At 42.5% G+C, this 20,065-nt stretch overlaps 2 protein-coding genes across 3 annotated transcripts; one reads left to right on the plus strand and one right to left on the minus strand.

Annotated features, from left to right (window-relative positions):
- Positions 1-308: 308 nt before the first annotated feature.
- Positions 309-8,027, plus strand: LOC135553932 (cathepsin D-like). 2 transcript variants are annotated; one of them, XM_064985876.1, is made up of 10 exons: positions 309-410; positions 583-833; positions 1,221-1,389; positions 1,687-1,810; positions 5,044-5,162; positions 5,397-5,596; positions 6,067-6,189; positions 6,492-6,636; positions 6,838-6,936; positions 7,162-8,027. In XM_064985876.1, the coding sequence occupies exons 2-10, from the start codon at positions 766-768 to the stop codon at positions 7,321-7,323; spliced, it is 1,209 nt and encodes a 402-aa protein (XP_064841948.1). In that variant the 5' UTR covers positions 309-410; positions 583-765; the 3' UTR covers positions 7,324-8,027. The 2 variants fall into 2 exon arrangements, with proteins under 2 accessions (XP_064841948.1, XP_064841949.1); XM_064985877.1 differs by having other exon boundaries at positions 364-833.
- Positions 8,028-11,263: 3,236 nt separating this feature from the next.
- On the minus strand, positions 11,264-20,037 carry LOC135553931 (mitochondrial dynamics protein MID51-like). Its single transcript, XM_064985875.1, has 4 exons — positions 19,891-20,037; positions 19,484-19,664; positions 15,528-15,790; positions 11,264-15,330 (listed from the first exon to the last, which is right to left on the minus strand). Exons 1-4 carry the CDS (start codon positions 20,035-20,037, stop codon positions 14,503-14,505), a joined length of 1,419 nt encoding a protein of 472 aa, XP_064841947.1. The 3' UTR covers positions 11,264-14,502.
- Between the last annotated feature and the right edge of the window lie 28 nt (positions 20,038-20,065).

Below are 20,065 nucleotides of genomic sequence, written 5' to 3' on the forward strand. Positions count from 1 at the left end.
GACACGCACTTACAGACACTATTAGGGCTGAAGAATCTCGGTCCTCCTTTAATTAAGGCACAGCTCAAGACCTTGCTTTTCAGAAAAGCTTTCAAGGGACGTACCCGTTGTGACAAACGGATGTTCGAAACTCCGTTTTAGACGAGACTGACTTTATGAACAAAATTATTATATTTACACTTTGTAGTAAATTTTGACACTATAATAACTTTTTACGACTCATATCGATGCCTGATAGGCTGTTTTAAAAGTGATGCGTTGCCTTTTAAAGGCAGTCGGTCTTTAAGAGGGGTTCTTGCAGATGCAGTTACGCCCTGAATTGCGGACCGCAATCAGACCCTTCTCCGTGTATCTTGTGATCCTGAGACAACGACTTGTCAAGTGCGCTGGATGGTGGCTGATTTAAAATGGTAGGTGCTATCCGGGATCCCCCTAAACTTCTATAATTTGAATCAACTGTGCAGTATATAAAAAAATGTCCACTCCGGACGTCCAAAGGATCCCCGATTGCAGACCAATTTAAAAGGATGGACACTTTACTAGCCAATAAGACCGTCTAATGTATGTGCTCTCTCCAATCAGGGTTCGGCCGAGTGAAGAAAATCGAGTGTGTACGGCAATCACCGAAAGACATACGGATATAACTTGGTTTAGTGCGTAGATTTGATAGTGCGCGGGTCTTCTGTGGACAGACTGGTTGGACGTCCAAAATTCGTGCTTAAAGTGAAAGAACTTACCATCCAGTTGGTCTATCAAAGACAGAATATGAAGTGTCTTAAAATATTGTATATAACCATCGCGCTGTTGATAGCGCACAGCTCCGCTATTATAAGGTAAATATTTGTCTACTGTTTGGGAAACTTTTGAATAACTATATAATAATTACTCTTACGCCATCCTGTGAGAATAGGCTATCTCTGGGGTAGTTTAATTTCCTGACATTATGCAATTGTTATTACATGCATGTTTGTTTAGGCACATGTAGTTCAGATTTTGGTGCACACGTAGAACGTTTCCATAACGCTGGCATGTCCATGACATCTAGTTTGCATTGAGGTTAACAGATTGTACATTAAAAAAGAACCAAGCTGCTCGTAAATGAATGGGGCCATCAGTAGAACACTTCTATAAAACAGGAAGTAGAGCGCACGAGTTCTGCATGATTCGTTAAACAAATTACGACAAACGGTCTCTATTCTCCTTATCATACTTGCCCTTAGAATTCCCCTCCACAAGACGCGCAGTATGCGCCGCCTGATGAGTGACAATGGGAGGAGTTTTGAACAACTCCAGGACATGGCCAAGACCGTTGGTGGTGCAGGAGTTAACGTACCATTAAACACTCCGAGCCCGAAAGTGCCAGTTGAGAGACTCACCAACTTCATGGATGTAAGTGGATATTGTCACTAGGCCTGGGTTAACACTAGCTTGTTCTAGGTTGACTAAAGCAATTATAAGTAAATCCAGGGTTCTCCAGGAGTTGGGTGTGCAGGCTTTTGTTCCAACCCTTCATAACATGGCCAATCTTCTAATTATGGCCCAGAATGAAGATCATGTAATATATGGTTGAATAAAAGCTTGCACATTCAGAATCTCTCCCTAGGAGCGAGGAGAAGAGAACTGTAGTATAGACTTAGGCATATGTATTTATCATATGAATGTTGTTTGTATCAAATCTCTCTACAGGCTCAGTACTATGGGGTGATCAGCATAGGCACACCACCCCAGGATTTTACTGTGCTGTTTGACACTGGCTCCTCCAACCTGTGGGTGCCCTCCATTCACTGCTCCTTTCTGGATGTTGCATGCTGTGAGTCAGTCTATTATTGCATTCACTGCACTTCTCCATAGCCGCAGGAAGTAGGGGTGCTGGGGGGAAAAATTAACGATGTTACTGAGTTACAGTTCATATAAGGAAATCAGTCCATTTAAATGAACAAATTGGTCCCCAATCTATGGATTTCACATGACTGGGAATACAGATATGTGTCTGTTGGTCACAGATGCCTTAAAGGTAGGGGTGTGGATCAGAAAATGAGTCAGTATTTGGTGTTACCACAATTTGCCTCGTGCAGCATCTCCTTCAAGTTGAGTTGATTGTGGCATATTGTCCCCCTCCTCTTCAATGGCTGTGTGAAGATGTTGGTGGGAATTGGAACACACTTTTATACACGTTGATCCAGAGCATCCCAAACATGCTCAATGTACTATGCAGGCCATGGAAGAACTGGGAAATGTTCAGCTTCCAGGAATTATGTACAGATCCTTTCGACATGGGGCCATGCATTATGCTGAAACATGGTGGCGGATGAATGGCACGACTATGGGCCTCAGGATCTCGTCACGCTATCGCTGTGTATTCAAACTGCCATCGATAAAATGCAATTGTGTTCATTGTCCGTAGCTTATGCCTGCCCAGATCATAACCTCACCGCCACAATGGGGCACTCTGTTCAGTGTTGACATCAGCAAACTGCTCACCCACACAATGCCATACACGCTATCTGCCCGCTACAGTTGGAACTGGGATTCATCTGTGAAGAGCTCACTTCTCTAGCATGCCAATGAATATTTGACAACTGAAGTCGGTTACGATGCCGAACTGCAGTCAGGTCAAGGCCCTGGTGATTACGGCGAGCATTCAGATGAGCTTCCCTGAGATGGTTTCTGACAATTTGCAGGAATTCTTTGTGCAAACCCATAGTTTCATCAGAAAATCCTGGTGGCTGTTCTCAGATGGTGGTTGGTCTCAGACGGTCCTGCAGGTGAAGAAGCTGGATGTGGAGGTCCTGGGCTGGTGTGGTTACACGGGGTATGCAGTTGTGAAGCTGGTTGGACGGACTGTCAAATTCTCTAAATGGATGTTGAAGGTGACTTATGGTAGAGAAAATTAACATTCATTCCTGCAGCCAGCATGCCAATTGTGCGCTCCCTCAACTTGACATAACTGCACATTTGAGTTGCATTTTGTCCCCAAGCACAAGGTGCACATATGTAATGAACATGCTGTTTAATCAGCTTTATATGCCACACCTGTCCGGTGGATGGATTATCTTGGCAATGGAGAAATACTCACAAACAGGGATGTAAACAAATTGGTGCCCAAAATCTGAGTTAAATTTGTTTTTTGAGAGTATGGGATATTTTTATTTCACCTCATGAAACATGGGACCAATATTACATGTTGCGTTTTATATTTTTGTTCATTATGTTTGCATGTATGTGCACTCGAACCACCGCATTTAACCATGGCAAGGTGACTGGGAATATGGCAGAATATAAACAGTGTAGTTATTCACTCCTCATAGCAATCAAACAAGCTAAACGTCAGTATAGAGATAAAGTGGAGTTGCAATTCAATGGCTCAAACACGAGACAAATGTGGCAAGGACTACAAAAGGAAAACCAGGCACCACCAGAAACCGACGTCTTGCTTCCGGACAGGCTAAACACATTTTCGCACGCTTTGAGGATAACACAGTGCCACCGACGCGGCTCGCTACCGAGGACTTAGGGCTCTCCTTATCCGTGGCCGACATGAGTAAAACACGTCGGCCAAAACAATCCTGAAGCGTGGATTCCGATTAGTCAGACCAGCATTGAATAGTTCGAAGCACGAATACTTCCTGTTTGAGTTTCTGCCTATAGGACGGGAGGAGCAAGATGGAGTCGTGGTCAGATTTGCATAAAAGAGAGCAGGGGAGGGCCTTGTAAGAATTCCTGAAGTTTGAATAGCAATGGTCCAGAGTCTTAGCAGCGCGAGTAGTACAGTCGATATGTTGATAGAACTTCGGCAGCCTAGTCCTCAGATTTACTTGGTTAAAATCCCCAGCTACAATAAATGCAGCTTCAGGATATGTGGTTTGCATAAAGTCCAGAAGTTATCTGATGACTGAGGTAATGGCTTGGGATGGGATGTAAACAGCCGTGGCAATGACGGGGGATAATTCTCTTAGGAGATATTATGGTCAGCATTTAATTGAGGTACTCTAAATCAGGTGAACAAAAGGACTTGAGTTCCTGTATGTTCCTAGAATTACACCATGAGTCGTTAATCATGAAACACCCCTCCGCCCTTCTGCTTCCCGGAGAGATATTTATTCCTGTCTGCGCGATGTAGTGAGAATCCTGCTGGCTTTACCGACTCTGACGGAGTATCCCGAGAGACATGTTTCAGTGAAACAAAGTATGATACAGGCCCTGAAGTCGCTCTAGGAAAAATTCCTTGTTCTCAACTTCGTTATCCAAAGACTGAAATATTAGGGAGTAATATACTTGGAAGCGGCGGGTGGTGTGCGCACCTCCTAAGTTGAACCAGCAGGCTGCTGGTGTGTGGAGAGTGCCTCTCCTCCGCCAGTGACGTTTTTGGTCAGCCTGTGGAATGAGTTAAATTTCTCTGGGGAGAGTGAACAAAGGATCAAATCCAGGGAAGTCGTATTCCTGGTCGTAATGCAGGTAGTTCTGGTGAGTTAACACCGCTCTAATATCCAATAACTGTATGTAATGAGACATTTCCTGAGCTAATAATGCATTTTTTTTTACATAAATACTTCGAAGTTTCCTAAGAGCTAGCCACTATGCTGCCGTCTCCGTCAGCGCCATTTGATCAGATAATTATTGGACTCGTTACAAATGCTTGTGAACACTGAAATAGAAATACATTTAGCTGAAAAAATGTTCACACTAGTGCACTGGGCCTTCACTAGTCCTGTATTAGGACAATATAGATGTCTACAGTGCAGATTTTTTTTCTTTTTTGCATCCTGTCGCTGCAGCACCCCCACCCCCAAACTACTTCCCGTGGCTATGCACTTCACTCATAACATTATGGTTTTACTACCTGCTGAGTCTCCTATCATATAGTCATGAGATGGGTGCAAAAGCCAAAGTTGCAGATACCTTGTTTGCTCAGCCATGTTTTGGCATTGGACGTCATATTCATATGTTTAAGGCATCATGAAGGACGTGTTTGTTTTGTATGAAAATGAATGCCATTTATCCAGCCTGAGAAAGGTGTGAACTTCATATTGCACCTCTGCTTAGGGCTCCACCATCGTTATAACTCCAAGAAGTCGAGCAGCTACGTTCAGAATGGCACCAAGTTCTCCATCCAGTATGGCAGAGGCAGCTTGTCTGGGTTCATCAGTGGGGACACCGTCTCTGTAAGTGGACTGCTCTGTGTTGTCCATTGTTCCTTTGCATTCCTCTCATTTAAGTGGGCTAATCCACAGCATTTTTGTGTCATTTTACCACTGTCCATTTTAAGTGATTGAATGTGGAGCATAGTCTGCATACCATTCCTTACTGTGTATTGTCTGTAAACCTCAGTTTTAGTATTCAATAATAGTTTGCTTTGTACATCACACTTCCTGCTCTTCATTCCATCCCTTTCTCAGTTGGCCGGCATGCAGGTCACTGGTCAACAGTTTGGTGAGGCCGTAAAGCAACCTGGCATCACGTTTGCAGTGGCACGCTTTGACGGGGTGCTGGGAATGGGCTACCCTACCATATCTGTCAGAAATATAACCCCTGTGTTTGACACCGCCATGGCTGCCAAGCTGTTGCCTCAGAACATATTTTCCTTCTATATTAGCAGGTTGGTTGGTTTTAGGGGTTTTACCTTTTTGAATACATTCTTATTGAGGGCCCTAGATCAATGTGTGGTTTGGTGACTGTGATTTGTTTTAAAACTTTTGTCCTGTCCACCGTTGGTGGAGGTCAACTGAAAGGAGTTTCTTGTATTTGAACTGGGATATTTTGAGCTCCTGTTACCCTGAAATTCTTTAACTAAATTTGCTGTCATATTTCCTCAAACAAGGAAGTGAAATAGTTAACCTAATTTCAGTTTGTGACAACAGGGTAAAGTCTTTGAACATAAACCACAGGTTAATTCAATTCATTTTCATAACTTGTACAACTTTCTATTCTTGTCGCCACTAGCTTCAATGGGGTTGAGGCAATACATATTCTGATATTAGATTGACGATCAAGACCCTCTTCCAGTGCACTAGTAGATTTATCTAATGAACGAATAACTTGTAACCCCTTTGATATCCTGTTCCTTAGAGATCCATCGGCTGCTGTAGGAGGAGAGCTGATGCTGGGAGGCACGGACCCACTGTACTACACTGGAGACCTGCACTATGTCAACGTCACACGCAAGGCCTATTGGCAGATCGAGATGAACAAGTAAGCAACTTGGTTCTCATCTACACAGAGGCTCTATTATAATATCCATACAAGAGAACGGCCCCCTTGTCGAAGCCATGAAGTTCAAGGCTGATGGGGTACTGCATGCTGTTTCCAGAAAGCAGGGTCCCCATTATAGTGAATGGAAAAATTGCAATCTTCATGTAAATTTAAATAATCAAAGACAATCATGGTAACAATAATTGCTTCTATTACACCAGATGCATGTCCTTCAACCGATTTTATAAAATTGCACACAGAAGTTATGTCTTGAGTGATCACAGCTAATTGGTGCTCTGCAGTGTGGAAGTGGGCAACCAGCTGACACTGTGCAAGGCCGGTTGCCAGGCGATTGTTGACACGGGAACATCCCTCATCACCGGGCCTGTAGAGGAGGTCAGGGCACTGCACAAGGCCATCGGAGCCTTGCCTCTACTGATGGGAGAGGTAGGTTAAATGTCTACCAGTTGTTCTGTCAGTTCCAACCTCTGTTTTAGTTCTCCTGAATGGTCAACAAAAGATCTCAATCATGCTTGGTAAGGCTCTATTTTCTTGTAACCTCAGTTGTTTATTTGTATTGTACTGACAGAAGTTAAGTTTTGATTTGTGAAGTACATGCAATTATTTTTAACTTTCACTTCCTCTCAGTATTGGATTGACTGTAAGAAGGTTCCATCTCTGCCCGTCATCGCATTCAACCTAGGAGGGAAGATGTTCAACTTGACTGGAGATGACTATATCCTGAAGGTAAATTACTCCTTCTGACCAGTGTTCACTGTGGCCTGCCTGCCAGTAGAAAATGGTCTGTAAAATTTGACATCAATCAGCATGAATTAAACGGTTAATCAAAGTTCGCATGCATAGAGATGCGTTTCATTACGTCTATAAAATGTATCTATTTCATTCTGTGGACATACCTGTAGAGGTTGAAGTGTGACAAATCATTCAAAGCCTCTCCCCTATGTGCTGCAGGAGTCCCAGATGGGTCTAAAAATCTGTCTGTCAGGCTTCATGGCAATGGACATCCCTCCTCCGGCTGGACCACTGTGGATCCTGGGAGATGTGTTCATTGGACGCTACTACAGCGTGTTTGACAGGGACGCAGACCGCATGGGGTTCGCCCCTGCAAAGTAGAAGGGAGAAAAAACAGCCCCTAGCCAGTTGTGGAGATTTGAAAGGATTTGAGTATAAGAAATATGGTGGGCTTATGAAACCAAGGTGTGCAAGGTGGAACTAGTACCTATTAAATCCCCACAGATCATGCTGAATTAGGAGGAAAAGCACACCACCAAAATGAACAAACTCCTTGTGGTCCCTTTTTTTTTTTTGGGTGGGGGGTGGTGTGTGTTTAAAATGTTCCTTTAAGACAATAAGTGTTCGTGAGTTCGGTGAATGATTAATAAATAGTTGCAGAACGAGACTGATATGAGCTGCTGTAGGCAGTTCAGCTTGGTGTTTTGTATGAAGACAAAGTGACGCAACGAGGCAGAAAAGATACACTATCTCCTCTCTGACAACGCAACCACTTTGTTTTTGAAAAGCAGATTACTGAATGCATGTCTTTACTCAAAATACATTTCCTTTGTAGATGAAGACTGCATGCATATCATTGTTGATTTAACAAAACTGATGTCCAGTGACTTTAACTATGTACCAGGGTCCAGTAATACTATCAAGGGTTGTGAAACAATGTTGTCATGTGTACACGTACTCTTGTATGTAGACCACAATGCTTCTGTTTATAGCCTAAAAATGTATGCATTACAGCATCAAGTGATTCGAACCGCTTGAAATAAGTGCTTTTTATTAAATAAAAATCAAGCCTTTTCCAGAATGAACTGTATCTTCAATTATTATTTTTTTAGCTAATGGTTGTATGCTTCGGCAGACACCCTTGGAGTTTAAGTGCCCTTAAAGAAGCTATACATGTGTTGATTTCCTTCCCTGTACTTAACACACAACTGTCACAACCCCACCCTTTTCCCTATTACAGGTGTAGGGATTAAAATTAAGAATTTTAAGCACTGGTCAACTGAGTTAGTAGGCCCGATTTTACTAGCCGGTTTCAAAATCTATGCCATTTTTGACTAGTTGAACATTTACTACTAGCTTGGTCTGAAAAGTACTAGTCTTGTGGGCTAGCTTAATTTCCATCTTTGCCGGCAGCCAGCTACCCGTTGCTTCACCTGCTGCTGTATCCCACCCAAAGATTATTTTCCCTACAAGCCTCATGATTTGAAATGATTTACTCATTTAAAATTTCACAGAAAAACCACAAACATCTGCTGCAACATTTATCAGAGTATACAAAGTGCTGTGTACCATTTCAGTTCCAGAGCTAAAGTTAAATAGAAAACTCAAAAAAAAAACATACATTGCATGGAAGCATATCGTCGCTAGGCTGAAATCCACTAGGTAGATGTTGTCTATTTTAGGCTTCATAAGATGTAACAAGCTTGCATGGCAAAATGACCCCAACAGCACAGAAATTATAGTTGAAGTCAGGTCTGCAAACAAAGACATCTGCACACACACACCCTCTATTTATAGAAAGTCCCATGAATTCAGTACATCTGAAGTGAAGCACTTCTTCAGAACACTGTGGTTGTGGTGGTAGCATTGCCAAACACTTTCTGGTTACAAATGTACAATAAATAGCAAACTCTACACAAAGATTTAGTTGTACATTGCACTACTGTACCAAAGCACACCCTCCACTCCAAGTAGAAGACTACCTGTGTGAGACAATATTGTGGTAATTGGGAGAAAAAAAATCAAATGTGGAATAATGATGCATAACAATCTTGAAGGCTTGTGATTGAACGCTGGACATCTTGGCATGGGATGGTTATAGCTGCCACCTGACCTGGTTTAAATCCCGGTCTGCTGGACATCAACTCGGTCAACACCAGATTAACCTTGGCTGTCAATGTGGGTTTACCAGAGCCCTTAAATGCACACAGTATGTTAATGGAACTATCATAAATAAGGGAAATGTCTCAAGTGAACACTCCTTTGTTCCAATATCCACACTAACGTACCACCAAGAATGAAGCAATGTATAGGGTTGGGCATGCATTCCAAATAAGTGGTATGACAAAGTGGATATGGGAATATAGCCCACGTGTCCTCGGCCAAAGTAGCTCTTCGAGAAATGAGCCACATGTCCAGTGCCTTCAGAAAGTATTCAAAACCCTAGACTTTTTCCACATAATTAATGAAAAGCTGAAATGTCTTGAGTCAATAAGTACTCAACTCCTTAGTTATGGAAAGCCTAAATAAGTTCAAGAGTAAAATGTGCTTAACAAGTCACATACATTGCATGGACTCTATGCAGAATAGTGTTTAACATGATTTTTGAACAACTACCTCATCTCTGTAACCCACACACAATTATCTGCAAGGTCCCTCAGTCAAGACGTGAATTTCAAACACAGATTCAACCCCAAAGACCAGGGAGGTTGTCCAATGCCTCGCAAAGAAAGGCATCTATTGGCAGATGGGTAAAAAAAAAGCAGACATTGAATATTCCTTTGAGCATGGTGAAGTTATTAATTACATTGGTTTATCAATGGTGTATTTAAAACAGAGTTTAAAGGCTGCGATAGAAAACTGATGGATCAACATCGTAGTTACTCCACAATACTAACCTAAATGACAGAGTGAAAAGAAGAAAGCCTGTACAGAATACAAATATTCCAGAACATGCATCCTGTTTGCAATAAGGCACTGAATAAAAACTGCAAGAACTTTGGCAAAGAAATCAACTTTATGTCCTGAATACAAAGCATTATATTTGGGGCAAATCAAACAGCACATCACAGAGTACCACTCTTCATATATTCAAGCATGGCGGTAGCTGCATCATGTTATGGGTCTGCTTGTCATCGGCAACGCCTTGGGAGTTTTTTTGGATAAAAAGAGAGAAAAAAGAGCTAAGCGAAGGCAAAATTCTAGAGGAAAACCTGGTTCAGTCTGCTTTCCAACAGACACTGGGAGACACATTCACCTTTCAGCAGAACAATAACCTAAAAAAACAAGGCCAAAGACAACATTGAATATTCCTGAGTGGCCTAGTTACAGTTGACTTAAAATTGGCTTGAAGATCTATGGCAAGACTTAAATGGCTGTCTAGCAACAACTAACTTGACAGAGCTTGAAGAATAAAAAATAAAAGTACAGATAAATGTTCAATCCTGGTGTGCAAAGCACTTAGACAGCTGTAATCGCTGCAAAGTGATTCTAAAATGTATTGACTAAGGGTGTGAATACTTACGTAAATTATATATTTCTGTTTTTCATTTTCAATACATTTGCAAAAACATGTTCACTTTGTCATTTATGAGGTATTGTCTGTAGATGGGTGACAAATATATATTTAATACATTTTGAATTGGGGCTGTAACACAACTAAATGTGTAAGAAGTCAAGAGGTATGATTGCTTTCTGAAGACACTGTATCATGACTGAGCAAGAGTTACCTTATACCAGTAGGGGCCACTGAAGCAAGATCAGACCCGAAAGGCAAACACTATGTGCAACTGGAAACAATTTTTTTTTCTTCCACAGTGACCGACAAAGAGGTAATTCTGCTCTCAGCTTAACATCCCAACTATCAAAGTTTCATTTGCAAATGCACACCAACCATTTTGTGTTATGAGTAGGAGAAAGTCACAGCAGATTTGTCATACAAGGTATGCAACAACCAGTTCTACCTAACAAAGATCTGAACATATAGGTCAAGCATTTCATCTTAATGTCACAAGACATTTGACATCATAGACAGTACAAAGATGGTGTATAACAACTCAATGTTTGATTAACTTTCTACATTGGTATTCTTACTCATGCAAACGGCAAACCTACCTAACATGAAAGAATATATTCTTATTTCTCAACCTTCATTCAAAAACTTTGTGGGAGGAGTACTAGGAAACACACAAATCATCTGCAACTTAAATCCCATGAAGATAGAAACCTCTATGTGATATATACAATAGGCCGTATAGTGGGTGCTTCCACCAGTGGAGGCTGCTGAGGGGAGGACGATAATGGTTAGCATGCAGTGAATGTGTTTGATAACATTCACTCCATTCCGGCCATTATTGAGCCGTCCTCCCCTCAGCAGCCTCCACTGGTTTCGACCTTTGCAAAGTTGCTTCAATTTCAGAAATAACTGCAAGTTGAGCTAAGTTGAACCAAAATCAAAAACACTCGCTTCAAGAACGAAAAATAAAGAAGTGGCGCAACATGTTCTTTTTTAACTCAAGAATGTCAAGATTTCAGTTGTACCACAAGCATTTATTTGCTTTAGGGGCAGCTCACATGGTCAATATTACATTCTATCCATATACACAGTGGTAGAATAGGCTAAGTGTGACCTGGTCCCATACTGTAAGCAACTCTTCTAGCCATGCCAATACCATACATGACGAGAAGAGTTGGCTACAGCACAAACTGTACGATACCATTCTACAGTACCAGAAGTGCCCTGCAGTAGAAGAACAACCCCTGCCATGTCCCATTCACTGGTCTTGTTTCCTCGTGGACCACAACAGTGCTTAAGACAATTTACCTTGTTAGGGGTGGCAGTACTGACGGTGTCACAAAAGTATCGGTCCATTTGAACTGGCATCTCTTGTCATAGTGTAATAAGCACCCTGCCTCCAAGTCACAGCTAAAATGACCTATATACACTAACACAGCTATAAGCTATATACACTAACGGTCAAAAGTTTCATAACGCCAACTCATTCAAGGGGTTCTTTATTTTTGCTATTTTCTACATTGTAGAATATTAGTGAAGACATCAAAACTATGAAATAACACATGGAATTTTTATTTTACCTTTATTTAACTAGGCAAGTCAGTTAAGAACAAATTCTTATTTTCAATGACGGCCTAGGAACAGTGGGTTAACTGCCTGTTCAGGGGCAGAACGACAGATTTGTACCTTGTCAGCTCAGGGGTTTGAACTTGCAACCTTCCGGTTACTAGTCCAACACTAACCACTAGGAATCATTTAGCAACCAAAAAAAGTGTTACACCAAATCAAAATATATTTGATATATTTCTGATTCTTCAAATAGCCACAATTTGCCTTGATGACAGCTTTGGTTAAAAGTTAATTTGTGGAATTGATTTATTTCTTAATGTGTTTGAGCCAATCAGTTGTGTTGTAACAAGGTAGAGGTGGTATACAGAAGATAGCCCTACTTGGTAAAAGACCAATCCATATAAAATGGCAAGAATAGCTCAAATAAGCAAAGAGAAATTACAGTCCATTACTTTAAGACATGAAGGTCAGTCAATAAAGAAAATTCCAAGAACTTTTAAAGATTCTTCCAAGTGCAGTCGCAAAAACCATCAAGTGCTATGATGAAACTGGCTCTCATGAGGACCGCCAGAGGAATGGAAGACCCAGTGTTAACTCTGCTGAAGAGGACAAGTTCATTAGAGTTTACCAGCCTCAGACATTGCAGCCCAAATAAATGCTTCATAGTTCAATTAACAGGCACAGCTCAACATCAACTGTTCAGAGACTATGAATCAGGCCTTCATGGTCAAATTGCTGCAAAGAAACCACTGCTAAAGGACACCAATAAGAAGAGGAGACCGGCTTGGGCCAAGAAACACGAGCAATGGACATTCGACCGGTGGAAATTTGTCCTTTGGCCTGGAGTACAAATTGGAGATTTTTGGTTCCAACCACCATGTCTTTGTGATACGCGGTGTGGGTGAACGGATGATCTCCGCTTGTGTATTTCCCACCGTAAAGCATGGAGGAGGAAGTGTGGGGGTGCTTTGCTGTTGACAATGTCTGTGATTTATTTCGAAATCAAGGCACACTTAACCAGTGTGGCTACCACAGCGATATGCCTGATTTGGGCTTAGTGGGACTATCATTAGTTTTTCAATAGAACAATGACCTAACACACCTCCAGGGTGTGTAAGGGCTATTTTATCAAGAATGAGAGTGATGGAGTGCTGCATCAGATGACCTGGCCTCCACAATCACCTCACCTCAACCCAACCGAGATGGTTTGGGATGAGTCGGACCGCAGAGTGAAGGAAAAGCAGCCAACAAGTGCTTAGCATATGTGGGAACTCCAAGACTGTTGGAAAAGCATTCCAGGTGAAGCTGGTTGAGAGAATGCCAAGAGTGTGCAAAGCTGTCATCAAGGCAAAGCGTAGCTATTTGAAGAATCTCAAATACAAAATGCATTTTGATTTGTTTCACAATTTTTTTGTTACTAAATGATTCCATGTGTGTTATTTCATAGTTTTGAGAACTTAACTAATATTCTAAAATGTAGAAAATAGTAAAAATAAAGAAAAACCCTTGAATGAGTAAGTGTTCTAAAACTTTTGACCGGTAATGTATGTAGAGACCAATAATGCTAGAGCCGATTATTGAGGCTTGTTCACTTGACTGAAAGATCTCTTTCATGCCCCTGTTAAGACATGATATTCACTCGCATTAGACTAATGTTACCCATCATAATCTCAGTTTGAAAGACCAGCAATCTGAGAATGGAGCTAACAAAATATCTTTCAAATAGACCACAATTTCCATTCCCACATAAATTATAATTAATAAATATAATATTTTTCTGACATCATTAATTCCAAATTGGTTACATAATATTACGGTAACATAATATTAGCCAATGAAGCAATCCCCAATTCAACAAACACTGAGCCCTAAACCAAGGGATATACTACAAAGCAGGTTCAACAACCAGAAATAACTGTAGATTATTTTGGTTCATTAAGAAAGCTTAATTTAGACCAAGCCCATTTAAAGATTATCTTTCTACGTAAAAAGTCATTTTTAGGATATCTAGGCAAGTTAGCTGGCTAACTTCTTGATCATGCTTTTTAGTATACCCCTCTGAACAGTACTATTTCTAAATGGCTTACGTGCACCATTATGAAGAGACTGGTTTCATCATCTGAGGTTTAACTGGTATTTGGATGATCCTGTATTTGAATTTAGCAGATATGGCTTGCATGTCAAAAATATGTTTTTAAACATATCCTACCAAAGTGGTTGATTTTGCATTTCTACTTAATCACAAACATAATTACACAAATAAAAAAAGTACATGAGAAACATACTGATTGATGAAACAGCAACTCCAGACACGTGATGTTGACTCAATCACACAGCAACGTGGTCACAGGGGACATGGTCCATGTCTAAAGCACATATGAATTACCTATCATATCCTCTTCCGCAGTATGGAATCTATGGAACCTTAGTTGGTATATAATTCTATCTGTCCTAAACCCTAGAACCCATGACCAGACTCAGTCAGAATAATGAGTCCTTAGGAGTCCCTCTGGGTCAGAGAGAGAACAGTAGAGGGTATATCCGAGCTCATCCACCTCCACTGGCGTCAGCTCACAGAACAGGTTGACCTTTGGGATCAGGGCACAGGGGAGCCTCCCGGCCTCTAGGTGTCCCACGAGCGAGCGGAGCAACTGCAGAAAGCGGTCAGCCAGTGCCTCCTGGGTCCAGTCGCCCTCCTTCTCGCTCAGCAGCAGTATGGCGCTGGTGAGCTGACCGGCCGACAGGCGCGCCAGGGCGCTGTTCAGCTTGCACACAGCTTTAGTCACCTTGAGGCAGGCGCAGCGGCAGCCCCCGTCCTCCTGGTCCAGCGCCCGCAGGCGCGCAGTCTCCGCCACGCGGAAGCTTTGCCGCCAAAGGTTTTCGTGGCGCTCAGCAGCCAGCCTGTGTGGTTTGGCGATCAGCGAGGCGCCGTCGTCCATCACTAGCAGAGGCAGGAAGTCCACATAAAGATGGCGGTCCGTCTTGTACTGGACCTCCAGGGTGAGCGTCTCCGAGGGAACCACCGGCCGGATCACATAGTCCAGAACACTGCCGATGGCCGGCCAGTTGATGGAGCCCGCCACCAGCTTCTCGAACACCTCCAAGACAGACTTGGGGGAGAGGTAGCCTCCTACCATGCAGCGGTCCCAGTAGCTGCTGCCTCGGGGGAAGTATTCCAGGTTCTCTCTGCGAATCAGCCAGAAGCCCGGAACATTCATAATGGTGTCCTCACCGGGCACTGACGACCACAGGTTCTTCTCCAGGGTCAGAGGGACCATGAGCTGAGCGTGATCCGCTGTCACCACCTGAGAAAGAATGGGAGAGAGCAAATAGTGTTATTCTTGTGAACCACAACATTTCAAACCCAGAGACGAGCACAGAGATAAAAAAAAGCATTGTTTGTGGTCACAACACTCCTAAGCCTGTGAAGTGATATCTATCCTTTATCCCCTTCCCCCGGAGGGATAATACAATTGTCCTACTACTACCACCCTCTTATTACCTGCAGGTCATCGTAGAGGCTGCCGCTGAGGTACATCTCTCGGAGGGGCATGTCGGGCAGCTTGCCGTGCAGGAAGATCCTCAGCTCAGCGCAGATGTCCAGGGCGGCCCGGCGGGCTGTGGCCTGCTCCTCAGCGGGAATGGTCACCCGCTCCTGGTAGAACTCCCACAGTTTCTCCTGTAAGGAGAGGCGCATCCTGGCCCGGAGGAGGTCGGTCTCTTCTGCAGCGCTACGTCCTCGCCCCGTCGCCCTCCGCATGCAGTCTGAGGGGGATACAGCCACGACAGGCAGAGGTTAGTAATGTGCAGGTATGGGTAAAATAACAATAAATCAGCATATACAATGTATATAAGCCCATGTGGGCTGGACATTCTGATAATGCCAGACACTTTAATAATGAAATAAATACATCAAATATGTTGAAAGGGCATGGGAGGTAAATAAGAACGAAAGAAAGGATATTGGGTGACGACAGGAAATCAAACCCAACTAATGGGAACAAGTACCACGAGAGAAGCTAAATGGTAAAAGAGAAGCTGCTAAACCATTGGGTTTACAGAGAGTAAACCATTGGGTTTACTCTCCTACAGAGAGTAACCTACTACTAAAGCCGGGCATACGCTACACCATTTCTTAAATTGAGATCAGACCGTATTGAGAATCCTCACGACCAAGTGGAGAATCTTGTAGTGTGTGACCCCCCTGGTTTGTGCCACATTGTTTAGCGTGAGCACCAATATGTTGGGAAGACAAAGAAACTACACGAAAGACAGTCGTTAAATGTGAGAGGCTCAGCAATGTTAGGGTTTTGAAAGTTGTGTAGTTTACACCCGGCATAAGAGAACCATCCAAATACTAGACTTTATTTGAGGTATTTTTTTTTACTTTATAAAATAAATATCTAATGGAGCTCAATAGAAACTAGCCATCTGAGTCTATTTAGTGGGGCTTCTACTAACAAAACTATAGGGTCGTTCCATTCGATTTCAATAGCTTTGGTAGCACCCCTTTAAATTTGAACAAAACTTCCCATACATGTTTGCCCATGGTAGAAGTGGTCAGAAAGGGAATTTTTGGACCTGAATGCCAGAACATTCAGGAGAGAGGTGCCCAAAATGTGATTCATGTTGCATACCCCACCATACCATGGGACATCCACTGCATGTCTTTATCTCTTGAAAAGATAAAATGGCTCAGTTTGATATCATTTAAAAGCTTAAACCAGGATTGTCAAACTATTTGGTAATTTCTTAAAAACAAAAAAGGAAATAAAAAGCCTTTTTTTAAATGTTTTTTTTAAACCTCAACGTCAATTATCTAAAAATGTGTGAACACAGATCTTCACAAATGTTGTAGCTTGGATCCTATTTTACATCTGAGGTTTATGTTGAGACCACCATCGGTTGAGTTACAGCATGCACTTGAATACAGAGTGGGTGTAATGTTTTGGCTGATGAATGCACTAAAATGGGATTGACATCAACATTTCAACTTTCCAATTGGACCACAAAGATGATTGGAGGTGTATGAATATGTCGAAGATAAATACACGACGCAGAGGACATGAGGTCAAAAGTACTGAAAGTCAATAGGGAATTATCAATGGAAATAGTTGGTTTTCAGTTCAAAATCTGTTAGGAATGTCAGTCCTGAACTTATAGCTAGCTACGTGTGGCACGTTCTCATTGGTCCAACCTGAGATAGGATACTTGTTATTTGGCCACTGGCCCAGTTTTATCGCAAGGAATTCTAATTGGTCAACCACAGGCTAGGGCTGGGTTATAAAAAATGACATCCTGTCCCTTTGTTCTGTGTAATGAATCATTGGGGAGAATCACTGAGGGCAGGGGAGCATGAACATCTACCTCCATGCATGATTCGTCCTCTTTGAATAAGAATAAACCCATTTTCCTCCCCCTGATTTGCTTTGAGGTCTGTGTTATTGAAGAGTAACATCAACTCACGACGCCAGGACAGCGGAGTCAATCACCACCTTCCGGAGACACCTGAAACCCCACCTCTTCAAGGAATACCTAGGAGAGGATAAGTAATCCTTCTCACCCCCCCCCCTCCCCCTCCCCCTTAATGATTTAGATGCACTATTGTAAAGTGGCTGTTCCACTGGATGTCAGAAGGTGAATTCACCAATTTGTAAGTCGCTCTGGATAAGAGCGTCTGCTAAATGACTTAAATGTAAATGTTAAATGTAACTGCTAACAGAGGTCCACACAGAAAATATTGACTTGAATGGGAATATCAGTTGTTTTAAAATTACAATGTCAATCTTCCATAAGAAACCTATTGAAATCATATAAATATAGATAATAGAATCCATTTAAATTGACATTCGACGGTGGGTAGACCGGTGGCCATCTTTGCGGTAGTAATTGGAATGTCAAATTTCAATTCAATTCATTTCAAAAGGTGTACCAGCTAAATTGCAGCTGTCTGAAGGGATGGGTCCATTCTATGAATTATATTTATATGATTAAAATGACACCCACCCAGTATTCAAGAGTGTGGTGCTTGCCTACGGAGCTTGCCTACGGAGCTGACCATAGTGCTTGCCTACGGAGCTATGAGGGGAACGGCACCGCAGTACCTCCAGGCTCTGATCAGGCCCTACACCCAAACAAGGACACTGCGTTCATCCACCTCTGGCCTGCTCGCCTCCCTACCACTGAGGAAGTACAGTTCCCGCTCAGCCCAGTCAAAACTGTTCGCTGCTCTGGCCCCCCAATGGTGGAACAAACTCCCTCACGACGCTAGGACAGCGGAGTCAATCACCACCTTCCGGAGACACCTGAAACCCCACCTCTTTAAGGAATACCTAGGATAGGATAAAGTAATCCTTCTCACCCCCCCCCCCCTAAATGATTTAGATGCACTATTGTAAAGTGGCTGTTCCACTGGATGTCATAAGGTGAATTCACCAATTTGTAAGTCGCTCTGGATAAGAGCGTCTGCCAAATGACTTAAATGTAAATGTAAATGTGTGCTGTGTCTCAACCAATGGCAGGCACAACACATACAGTACACCTCAGATGATATACATCAGGGTCTAAGCATCAACATATGTAAAAAATGAAAATAAATCTGAGTTTACATGTTTTTAGATCAATTAAATATTTTAATGCAATTTATAATATATAGTTTGACAACCCTGTTTTCAAGCTTTTAAATTATATCAAACTTAACCGTTAATCTTTTCAAGTGATGAATACATGGTTGTCTCATGGTATGGTGGGGTATGCAAAAATGGGTAAACTTTGAGCACCTCTATCTCCTGCATGTTTTAATATTCAGGTCCAAAAAGTAATTTTCTGATCACTTCAACCATGGGCAAATATGTATGAAAAGTTTAGTTCAAATCAAAAGAGGTGCGGTCAAAAACTGATTGAAATCAAATGGAACAACCCTATAGCTTCCTACAACAAGCACTGAGTCAGTAGCATCACCCACAATACAGGAAGGACAGCCATCCTGCCATCAGCCATCCTGTCGTCAATAGACAAAGCCAAGGATTAGAAAACACTGCACAGAGATGAGGTCAAACCATCTGAAACACACTACTAACCCACTGTGACCACCTGCTACTACATCAATCCCAAGTGTTACCGTTCAGGCCTCACTCTGAACACAGATAGGCAATGTGAGCAAGTGTGAGTGTAACAGGCGTCCCTGTGGTGCTTAGCAGTATAGATTCCTCGCTCACCAATCCTTACCGGTACTTGATCTCACATCCTCGACCTTGCCATCACGCGTAACCATCCTGCTTGACAATGTACTAACCAGTCGCACCACTGAAAAAGTACCAGTTTGGTAGCGCCATTGGCAACGTTTCACGCTGTGGGGTGAGCTAATGGCACGATTGTAACTGTTATATGAGCAATGTTGATAGTTGTAATGCGGAATAATATTGTGTGTGACACTCTAAATACATTAGCGTACCTTACCTGGTTCAAAGGAGTTGGAGGTGGAGGGTAGAGTCTGCAGTGACCTGCTCACTGTTGACTTCATGTCATGGTTAAGTACCCGTTGCGACGAGCCCATCCAGCTGGGCTCCTCCCAGCTCTTTTTCCCTGATGGTTCCATCTTCGTAGGGCTGGTTGGAGCACTTATGGCACGGTCATACATCTGAAAGGAGATTGAATTGAAAAGCTTTATTGTCCATTAGAATGTTTCATGAAATGGACATGTCTTCCACTCGTGGTTAAAAACAGTGAAATTACTGATATGGAGATCAGAAGCCAAATAGTGAGAGGTGATCACATTTAACCTACAACTGAACTGGCACAGGGGACAAATAACCTACATGATAACATTTACAAGAAAATAATTGCTTAGAGAATGTCCCACTTACTCTTTTGACTGCTAGTGATGCAATGCCAAGCATGGCAGCTCCTCCGACCCCAAGCACAAGCTTGGCATTAGAGAGCAAAAAGTCAACGGCCGTGCCCATGCCGTTGTCATCCTTCTTTCCTTTACGGTCACCGTTCACTCCCGCCATTCTGTCTTTGTGAATGTAGAGTTAGAAG

Source organism: Oncorhynchus masou, chromosome 14 (genome assembly GCF_036934945.1).
Source record: "Oncorhynchus masou masou isolate Uvic2021 chromosome 14, UVic_Omas_1.1, whole genome shotgun sequence".
Taxonomy (NCBI): domain Eukaryota; kingdom Metazoa; phylum Chordata; class Actinopteri; order Salmoniformes; family Salmonidae; genus Oncorhynchus; species Oncorhynchus masou.